The 12,055-nt window shown below is 35.3% G+C and overlaps 1 protein-coding gene across 1 annotated transcript in view; it reads left to right on the forward strand.

Moving 5' to 3' along the window:
• Positions 1-12,055, forward strand: part of LOC108693677 (inhibitory POU protein) — a 45,483-nt gene that overhangs the window by 25,488 nt on the left and 7,940 nt on the right. The window contains exon 2 of the mRNA XM_018202733.1: positions 5,054-5,110. Within this exon, the coding sequence (XP_018058222.1) occupies positions 5,054-5,110 (57 nt within the window). The remainder of the gene's footprint in view (positions 1-5,053; positions 5,111-12,055) is intronic.

Genomic DNA, 12,055 nt, shown 5'->3' on the forward strand with positions numbered 1-12,055 from the left:
ATATATATATATATATCAACGTTTTTAATTTGAGTATGACAAATACCTCTGTAGTAGTGAATTTTAAATGGTTCAACATTAAAACGAGAATGAAATTGGAGATAGTTTGAATTAAAGAACGGCTTAAAGGATGTAATATTATGTGCATAAAGTAAGCGTTATCTTATTGGCACTTGAAATCGCATGTGAATTTCAAAGAGATTTCGAAGCATTACACTTTTATTAAACGTCGAGACGCAAAATCGAGCAAAATAATATTAGAAACGGCGCAAAAGCGCGACGTCTGATCGCACAAGAGCGCTGTCCGAATTTTGTCAGAATCGCATTAATTTATTCTGCCTTTCGTTAGCGCGACTGTAGCGAAATGTCGTTTCTCAGTCGCTTAATCAAGTTTTGCATTGAGAGTAAAAAATCACCACGGAAAGAGTTAACGGAGAAACTACGATGGGGCGGCTGTGAACCAAAGAGAAAGAGAAGCGAAGAGAGAGAAAAAGAGAAGAGAGAGAGAGAGAGAGAGAGAGAGAGAGAGAGAGAGAATATTAAATTAGGAAATTTCATAAATTCCCTTTAGCGATCTCTTAGACGATTCGCGCTTCAAGACTCGTGTTTTTCGCTTGAAATCATAATGAGCCGCGTCAGGCTAAATCTACCTACATAGCTAGCTATCTGTTCCATATTTTGCACAACGACGACACCAGTAATGATCAGTTTCTCTTTTCTTCGATCCAATTGTACTTTATATCTTCATGTTATCGATTGATCCCGAAAAAATAATTGCAAGTAACACACACACACACACACACACCCACACACACACACACACACACACACACACACACACACACATACACAGAAATATATAATTAACTATTACTTATATAATTAACTATTACTTACAGAGAATCTTTTAGACAAAAAATTAACGTGTGAATAAATTATCGTTATTGAATAAAGTTTGCATTTAGATTTAAAAAATCGTAATTCAAAAATAACGATTCACATATTAATTAAAGACGATTTATCTTTTTCGAAACTGTTTATCAGATAAATATTTCAAAATGCCATAAAAATATATCTCAAGTAAAAATGAGAGATTATTTTACAAGATGCAGAATATTCTCTCTATTATTAATTAAAAAAAATAAATTTGTTTTTATGTATTATGTTTAAAAAAAATTCACTTTGCCTCAATTTGCTCAACGCAATGTTATCGATGACGATGAATCGTGAAAGAACGTACTCCGAGAATATTACGAGAAAGTACGTAAGATTCTTCGCAGAAGTTTCACCGGTAATTATCTAAAGTTACCAAGGGCCACGGGAGTCAAAGTGTGAAGTCGTGTTCGAAGTCTTTCTGCACTTCAACGCTCCTTCGTGCCGGTTAATAACAAATGAGCCGGGCTGCGAGCCCCTCACTTTTGTTATAATCGGAGACACTTGCCCTTGTACAGTTACCGTCTACCATTCTGCATTATTCAGTGAATTCATTTGTAGCATTCTAAACAGCCAACTTATATCTCTCGCTTCCTTAACGCTTTTGCTTGAATATAACTACAAATTTCTACGGGGATGTTAAAATTATTATATTATATAAAAACTTTGCATTTAAAAAATTTTTCCTTACCGATAAAATCTTAAATTCTTAATATAACCAATTATAATAATTCAATCCTACCTTGCTTAGTTTTGATACATTTTAAAATAACTTTCTAGGGTGTCTAAAAATTTGCTCTATTTCAGGAAAGACGTGAAAAATAATGTATTTTAGTCTAATATTTTTCTTCTACAGTCGATAACATTGCTCACTTATATTAGAATTTAAACAGTTATTAATTTGTCTAACAGTCCTCTAATAATATTAATTACGCTGTTTTTAACGTGTAATATTAAACAAAATTTATAAATTATTATACAGACATTCTTTTGATGAGGTAGAAATCGTGTTTCTTATTTAAAGTTCAAAAACATCGTAATCGTTATATTCCTTATGATTATTGATACTAATAGACAATATTTAAAACGATTTTAAAAGATTTTCCTTATTTTTTTTACGAATACATCACACAGCAAACTGCATCGAATTTTAAACAAATCTTTCTCTGTCAGAAACGTCGTTTGGCATTTTACGTTTCGCATCGCTGCGCCCCACGACAATGTTCAATCAAATTTTTCGCCATGCGTATCTCCCCGCGAAAAAGGTCAAATTTTCGATATTCGTACACCGCGCCATACCGTCCAATCTAAAACATCAGTATGATCCTCCGGCACGGTACAGCAGTTGATTTACAATCGGCCGTGGGAATTCGCTTGATAATCAAACGAGAGTTTCGGATTGGATTTGTACGGCGCGTTGCACTGTCTCTCTATATGCAGCAGGCAGGGTGAGGCGAGGCGAGGCGAGGTGAGGTGAGGCGAGATGAGGTGAGGTGAGGTGAGGTGAGGTGAGGTGAGGTGAGGTGTGGTGAGGTGAGGTGAGGTGAAGTGAGGCGAGGTTTGGCGAGGCAAGGCGAGGTGAGGCGAGGAGCGGCGCGGCGCGGCGCGGCGCCGCTACGAGCGCACGAAGCGCGCGCGCGGCATCGGCCATGTGAAGGAAAATCAATTAGCCGGGCAAACTGATTCGACTGCGTCTGTTTACTCGTGCGAGTCCGCAATGTGTTTCGCGTCGTAGCACAGGCGCTTCCGCGCATATACATATGTATATACGCACTCTCGTACACACGCGTGTACAGAGCCGCTACGCACACAACGTGCCGATGCAACGAGGCTTTTGTGCGGCTGATGCACCGCGAAGCTCTCGCGCTACGCGCTGCAATACACACATGATACACACATGTGTATCTCGATATACAGCCGAACGTACATTTCTATCCAGTACCATCGCGCACTGTACAAATGCACACATGCGTATATATTCACACTCGCGTATATACGATCGTACATGGAATTTAAGAGACGTACGTTATACTGCATGATGCTTAATGCGCCACAGCATATTGTTGCGTAAGCGTATTATCCATGTTCAAAGAATTTGACTAAGTAGCATTCTATCTATGACTGTAGTGCCAGTCATCTGATAAATCTAGGTAATTTTTAAGTAATTCTTTTATCGATGAAATTTGAGAAAGAAGAGAATCATCGAGGCATGCATTGTTTTTTTTTCTTTAAATTTATTTTAATCTCTTTTATTCATAAGGAAACTTGGGATACTTCTATTCACTTATCTGTTGTATTGAGAAATATCGAAGCTAAACTATATCCTGTTGATGACAGTAATCATACTCAAGATGTCAATCAGATTTCTGATTATCGAGATGAATTATTGAAAATGTCAAACGAACAACATCGAATCATACGATATCATGTCCAAGCCATCAGATGGACAACATGGCGAGATAATGTCATCAATGAGTACAAAAATATGACGTTGATATTCGCCAGAACAAAAGACACTATGTTTTTCATAATTCTTCAAGTTCATATTTCTTCAACCGAAAATATCGCGATAAGTTTTGAATCAAGTATCATTAAACGTCATCTAAAATTCTGAAATCAATGGAAAAATAAGATTCGATCTATTCAATTTTTTTACGGTTGTTTGTCTCGATGAATATTTGACAGTCGGGCGTAAAAATGGCACCGATATCCATCGGGAGAAAGATGACAAATGATTGAAAAATCATGTCAAATGCATCCTGAGTGGCACGTATATCTGCAATCGAAGCCCGATGATATATTGTGCGTACACGTCGATTCCAAGTATCACCACAGACGCGTTGGAACGTGTGACACGTTAATAAAATACGTCGCTTCGGAAGAGTGATGTATTCATATTAGTCTCGGTGCCCGTAATGACATAATCATTGTCATCAAGAAACGCGCGAGTTCAGAATTGGCCGACGCTTTAATAAGGACGATATTGAATTACCTAGTTCTGCGCGAATCCTAAAATGACTCATTTAATTTGCGACGGCGTCGCGACGCCGGTATGCCCCGATTCTGTCAATCTTTTGGCTTCGCTTTAAATATAATATAAATGCATACGTATGTATATCATGTACGTGTGTCGGTACGTGTGTGTGTGTGTGTGTGTGTGTGTGTATGTGTATGTGTTTGTGTGTGTGTGTGTATGTGTGTGTGTGTGTGTGTGTGTGTGTGTGTGTGTGTGTGTGTGTGTGTGTATCTGTATAGATATAAGCGGACAATTGCGCGCGACACACGATCGCGCGCACGCGTGCGTGTCCTGCGACGCGATCAGCAAAAATAAAATATGCAGACGAGATAAATATTAAGTGCCGTTGACAGGTAAATCGCGTAACACGTTCGATTTCCATTCGGATGAAAATACTTCTCGGCTACGGTCATTAGCCGCGTATTGAAATTTATTACGTGGTCTACGTGGGACTCTAAAACGGCCTCATGACATATCCCTTGTCGAACATATGGATCTGCGCTAACAAAATATATATTTTCGCGATACAATAATGTTAATTTTACGTCTATTGTATTCTATCGCACGTTATCTCAATGTGAAATTGATATCATAGATAGTCAATGATATATATTACATCGGATTATTAATTTTGTTACAATACAAGAAAGGAAGCACTAAAAGTTTAGAACGAAATCAGACCAAGTCTAACAATAAGAACGAATATTTATCACATTTACGTCACACATTTTCAAAAATAAAAATGTAATTGACGATTAAGTATGGATTAATTTTGAAAAATACTATTGTCTCATAGCAATATTAAATTTATTATTATTAAAGTATTCGTCTAGTCAGCATAAAACACTACAATTTCTTTTCTGCATAATATAAAACATAATAAACAATTGTTTATCCGTTTAAATATATTTGCAAATTGATATTTGACATCTCGTCTTTTCTGTTTTTTAATTTAGATTTTCATTTCATGTGCTGCCATTTCTACGAAAGAAAAATATATTTCTACGAAAGAAAAATTTAACACTATCTAGATAAAATTGGTTTAATGCTGTACTATAAGAAAATCTTGACTCTGATGAGAAATGGCATTTTTTCATTTTGCAGAGTCGTATATTCGAAGACGCATCCATTGTGTGCAATTCTTGGTCACCAAGGCATAATGTGAGTACTGAATTATATTTTTTTTCTTTTTTATTTTTTTCCTCTGTGCACGTTTTTCAAATTAAAGAGGGATTGATTCGATTAATTTGACTTTGTGTCGCGTGATGTTGAAATAAATATTATAATATTATTAAAACACGATATAATTTATGAGAAAAGTCAACTGTTTTATTAATCATAAACTTATTTAGAAGATAGTAATAAAGCGCCTAGACGGATTAATTACATCTTTACGGAACGACGTCGCCGTGATATCATTTTAATAGAACAACCCGATTATTTGAGACGTCTGCAGACGAGACAATGTAGTTATACACATCACGTGTCGTCTTCTAATAATTATATTCATATAATATGTACGACAATTACGTTGCGTCGTAATATTGCAACATTATAAAGTTAATAAATGGACAAGTTTACGCGAGATTTATCAAATGTACAGATATATAAAATATACATATATTTAACTTGATTTATCAATATAATTATTTTCCGTTTTATGAGCTGAATATTTCAAAAAATGACATTAAATAAGCGTCTTTATGATGTTTCTAATAAATATATATTCTGCTTCTGATAAATATATACTCTGTTTCAAATTATATATATTTATGTGATACACATATAAGTATATAAAAAATACTTATTGTCATATATGACGATTCTTTCTAATGACGAAATTTGAAAACTTTTCATTAGAGTGGAAATTCAATTAGATCTCATTCTCTCAGAATTATAAGTGGAGAAAAGGAAAGAGAGAAAAGGGAAAGAAGAAAAAGAAGGAGAGACGGGCAGAAAAAGAGAGAGAGAGAGAGAAAAAGGGGAAGAGAAAGAGATTATGAGACTGTTACTGTATACGAAATGCCTCATAATATTTATGCTTTACGGAGCCACGTAGTTACGGTAGCCAGGATCGCATAAACTTGCTAACTCGTGGTTACGATTATGGCCAGTAGTAAATTGATTATTTAGATATACGATGAGGCGATAGTCGAGTACCGTAAAAAGAGCTATGTGTCACTTATGCTCACCACGGATGCAACAGATACTCGCGGTGCTACGACAGGAGTCAATGCGATCCGGTGTTTTTCGTTGCCGTTCGTACATTCTTCTCGCGATGACTGCGCGAAATTATTCGTACATCAATGTATTGAATTTTTTCATACATTGGTATAATAACGGGGAGATAACGATTTACGGAAGAGGTATTATATCAGTATCGCATAAATTTGTAAGGAACATTATCGATAAAGATGACACGCGGAGTGCACGCGTTAAACATATATACGTAATAATAATATATAATAGAGCAAAACAATACGTGACGATAATACGATGAGACCACAACGGAATGATTGAACACAGCGGAAATGGAAATCGATAACGCAGATTTAACAACAATAATACCAGAGACGAGATGTAGCCGCAAGTCACAGCGTCACCGGCGTACCATGGACATAAAAAGACGTTAATATGATAGTATTAGCAACAATAGCAACGTTTAATATTAACGTCGTTAAGGGAGCGGAGTGTAACAGCGCTATTATAAATCGATGATACCCGCTCCGGCGCGGTGCGGTGTGGTGCGACGACGGTGGTGATGGTGGCGGCGGCGGCGGCGGCGGTGGCGGAGGCAGTGGAGAAGGCGGTGGAGGCGACGGCGGCCGCGGGGTCGAGTCGCGTCTGCGCTACGAATGAAACTGAATTTGATGGACCCACAGCGCGAGAAGCCCACGAATAATGTTCTTTACTCTAGACAGTAGGTACTCCGCCATGCAAGTGATAATTTGAACAGTCTCCCCGTTTTCGTGTCAGACGTCAGATTTTCTGGAAGAATTTACTTATTCATGCGTCAGACTACTCCGTGATGTAGGTTATCGGACGGAAATAACGTAATTGTCCCAATTTGCGATATCCGATAGCCGACGAGTCCGTGGCGCGCTCTCCGCACTCCGCATTCGGACTCGTAGTAACCGCGAGTTGATCGCTAATCAATTTCGTATACGGATGATACGTAATTGAATCGCACGCCGCGTGATGAGATTTTATTTTATTTTTTTCACTCGCCAGGCTACTAATGCGCTCCTCTTACAATTAGTATTGATGCGCCGTTCTATTCGTATCTTATTGACGCGACGGATGCGCTACTTGGCGGCATTTATCGATCGAATCTCGCGGACAGTTCTCTGACTAACCACTTGGCTCAGACACGACTGAGCTTTAATCGCTAATTGATTTTGTGCACACGTTCGAAGGTTTATATACCATATTGATGTGTCCAGGGCACATCTAATTTTGCATTCCCGGATAAAATGGATTAAGAGAATTGGTTTTCTGTTATGTTAAAATACGATTTTCCAAGGAACAATGCCTTGATAGAGAAACGATTACGCGTATCTGAATTATACAGAATGTCCGCAATTATATATAATCGACTTATTTTGCTAATGCCTTTACATCATGGATTCCTCAGGAAAAAAAAGACGTACTCTACTTATATATGCTGTAATTTGTATGCGATAATTTTACGTTTTTTTTAAAATAATTGATTTTTTAGAATAATATTTAAAAAAATATTATTAATGTTCTAATAAATATCTTGAAAATAATCAGCCAAACGAGCATTATTAACATTCTCGAGAAAACATGATGAAAAATTAAGAAACATTACTTATTTTATAATGTCTTTTTTCGGATCGTCTTTCTAAATTCTAATTTCAAACCACTCTTTGATTCTGCGCTATGATTATATAGTCTTGTTATCAGTTATATGTTAGCCACTTAATCAGACCCACCGTCGGACGATGAAATAAATTATGCGGAGGGCTTGCAGGGTCTGATAATTCAATTGTAATTGCCTAATCCTCATAATACCTTACTTCTAGAAGACGTATCTCGACCGCAAGGGTCGGCCGCATCGAAAAATGACTCTATTAACCGCGACGACGTTCGCAGAGAATCGCGCAAAGGGGAAGAAACTTTGCTAAACAACAGTAGGAAGTGTTAACTATATAGCTAATAAGAGCAATCTGTATTCTTGCTGGCACTATTAAGCTTCGTCCACAACATACAAATGTTTTATATTATGTTAACAATGCGCGTAATTTTATAAATCTTTTTAAACACATTAAGTAGATATTATACAAGAGAAAAAAATGACAGCGAGGAGAAAGATTAATTTTTTTATGCTTGCGATAATCAGCACTATAATAGTATATGATAATATTTAGTTCGTTAATTAAGGCATGCATGTTAAATAAAGATAGACTCGGCATTTAAACTAAGTTTGATTAATTCAGATGACGGTATGTGAATATGAAAAAAATCTGATTCGTTATACAAATAAAAAAAGCAGTAAGTGTGAGAGAAACTTTAGAATCTTCTTCCCAACTTTGGTAATTTCGACTATTGCAGACGTGTGTATACACATGTATGTGTGCACGTATGAAGATCGAGTGTTTAAGTGTTACGTTAAAGGAGGGTCCATCGCGCTTTGCCCCTTAGTCGCGAATCGTAATTTATTGCTCTGCTAATGCTTCGATTAAGCAACATGTCCGCGTGAAAAACGTTGTCATTATGGATACAACTTCCTACGGAAAAGTATTACGTCTCACTCTAATGCTTCTAAGAACAAATAATTATTTTAATTGTACTTGCTCACAGCAAGTAATTTTATTCGTAAACGTGACGCTTTTCTTCATTCTTTAGAAATTACATTCCAGTTTTCAGCAAGTTTTTCATCATCGCGTGAAGCTCAATTTATGAAAAAAATTAAACAGGAAAAATAATTTGATAAATTAGACAAAATGCGTAGAGAAAATATTTAATTAACAACTGCTTCCATTAAAAATTTTCGTTTTCTTTATTTTGTTTTACAATTCAAATAATTTATGTATACATATCTGTGTGACAAACAAGACATATATTCTAAATTTTTCATTTTGTATTTTCCTCTTTAATAGTATATTTTGATTGTCAACTCTGGCGAGATGCAGCTTCGCATTTCGTTATAGAGAATACAACAAATGATAAGATAGCGAGAGGGAAATTTCGGAATTAAAAAGAGTGACGGCAGTTCAGCAACCTAGAGACAGTCGTAGGTACGCCGTACTCGACGAAGACACGAGGAGTTCATAAATAATCGAAGCGCTAGAACACGCCAGTGGTTTCCGCATGAAACATTGATCGGGCAATGCGGACATTACAGGTCGTAATGAAATAAGTGGGCAGTGAATCACTTTTAGTTTTACCCGCCGTCCAAGCTAACGATATTTTGATAACTCTTACGGATTAATCTGGACAGGGGGTAGTAGGCTTGGCGGATTACGGATAATAAAGAGTTGATGAAGAGAATAATAAAACTTTTAAAGAAATACCGTTACTTCATGTATAAAATATATGATTAAATAGTAGAATATATATCTTATGTAACAACGTTAATCATAATTTCAGAATGTATATGTAAATATTCAAACCCAAGTCATTTGAAATTATTTTTGTCGTGTCGTATTTTGAGAAATTTATATTGCAACATAAAACAATTTCTGAGAAAATTGTAACATGTCAAAAAAATAAAATTTTGAAAAATTTGTCTAATTATTTTCTGTGGATATACAACATAAAAATAATAATTTTATTTATTAATTGTGATCATATAGATCGTTAGATACGTATTCTATCGCTAATTAATTATTCGATAAATACTGAAATTTGTTTGTATTTCAACGTAATGCTTTCTTTTAAGAGATTATAGAGACTGTAGCTATGAAGATTTCTACATAAATATTGTTAAACATTCAATATTTTAAAAAGGATATTTAAAATTGTTCTGCATGTTAAATTAACAATTTTTATGTTCATAATAATAAATTATATGCAGTACATATTGTAGAATTCAGCAAACTCATTCAATTTGTTTATATTTGAAAAGTAGTTTGTTTATACGATTAACGATTCACGCAGTAAGTCAAATAACAAGTTACACGAAGCACACGAATCTTCACACACATAGAGAAAATCAGTAATTATTAATTAATATTATTACTTATAGAAGAAATAAAAACTAATAGAAGAAAGAAAAGGTTAGTAATAGTTTAAATTATATTGATTCGTTTTACACGCAAAATCATTGAGATAATAATGAGATAACGTTTAGTAATGCCAACATTTCATATATTGGATGATATTTCGTATATTAGCGAAACTGCAAATTTTGTTTAAACATAGATTTGAAAAATATCTTCATATTGAAATGGCTTCAAAGGCATGTTATAAGTTATGTACAACTTATAACTGCGATATTCTTTGAACGTAGATCGAACCTAGTAACATGTCGCAAGTGACAGATGTAGTTGATGCAGAATGTCCCATATAATATCGATCTTACCTCGGTGTACAGACAAGTCTAAGTGATATGAGGCTATGAATGCAATGTACAGCTTTCATTAAGATATTCCCCTAAAAAAGTTACTTTAATCAATAACAAAGAGTAGATAGAAACAAATTGCAACTATAAAGTCGACATAACATAGTAATCGATATCAAGTTACATAAATTTTAATTAGTTTACATCAGTATAATTTTACATCAGAAATTCATGTCTTACCGAGGAAGTTTGGAATATTTTGTTATAAATAAATAAAACTATTATGAGTTCTCTTTTTTTTTCAAAGGCAATAACAGAAGAAAGAAAATAAGATATAACTCAATAAAAAATTTTAAAAAATTACATATTATATATGTTAAAGATTAAAAAATTACATAGTACAGGATGGGCCATTTAAAATTTGGAATTCAATTTGGCTCTAAAAAAAAAGGCATGAATATTTTTCAAAGTTTATGGCTTCATTGGAAAGGTAGTACATTGCCATTTACCGAGGTCTTTATTCAAAATTCTTCTCAAAGAAGTGCATGAAATGTTCAAGTTTTGAAAACGATGGCGATTTAATGTTGTTCAAGTACACTCTGAGCAACAGCAGCAATGTTTTCGGTTGACCTTACTGGACGAGCATGTGAACGAGTTCCTTTATCCAATAAGGATCCAGTTTGCCGAATTCGCTTCACAAATTGATCCACAAACTGCGTTGAAGGCATTTCTTTTCTACCAAATTTTCCACGTAAATTTCTTACAGTTTGGGTTGAAGACTCACCACTTTGGAAATAAGTTTTCAATATTTCCCAATTTTGTTCAAGCGTATAGCGACCCATTTCGTAAATGTCAAACAAAAAACTAAATTTCTGATACATCATAAATGTTATTACGCCTTTCAAACTCAAAATAACCGGTAGTTGAAATTCCAAACGCTAGATGGCCCACCCTGTATATGTATACCTGAGAAACATTGATGTCCGAAAAATTAATATAGAATACGTATATGTATGTGTACGTATATAGGATACGCATTCATGAAATTCTTTAAAAAAATCGGCAAGTTACAAAAAGGGAATTTTAGTCCAACCCTCTTAGCACATAACGCGCCATGAAATGAAATCACACCCACTCCCCCTTGTTACTCCGTTCTGCGCTGCTCATAAATTTCGCCGTAGCGTAGTTTAAGCTATTTTCGTTACCATTAAATGTTGACTCCACCGAAGGGGACCGGATCTCCAAACACGCGAAAGGGAATCGGGATGATCCTCCCCCCGGCTCGTCCAGTTTCACCACTGCTGCGCGATACTGACGGATATATTCTGTCCACCGTCCCGAGGGAGACTCGGTCAAGTATCTATCCTTCGGATCGATTCCAGTGTAACGGATGAATTTGATTACCGAACATCATAGGGCATGTGTATATGCGCTAATACAATGAAATTATCAGGCTCGGGGGGATTGTAATCTAATGCCATTAATCCGTGCAAATATCGTCGTTTTTTCAATTACACATATCTGTTGTTTCTATTACACTGAAAATATTATATACACAAAAATATTATATATATATATAT

This window comes from Atta colombica, unplaced genomic scaffold (assembly GCF_001594045.1).
Source record: "Atta colombica isolate Treedump-2 unplaced genomic scaffold, Acol1.0 scaffold96, whole genome shotgun sequence".
Taxonomy (NCBI): Eukaryota; Metazoa; Arthropoda; class Insecta; order Hymenoptera; family Formicidae; genus Atta; species Atta colombica.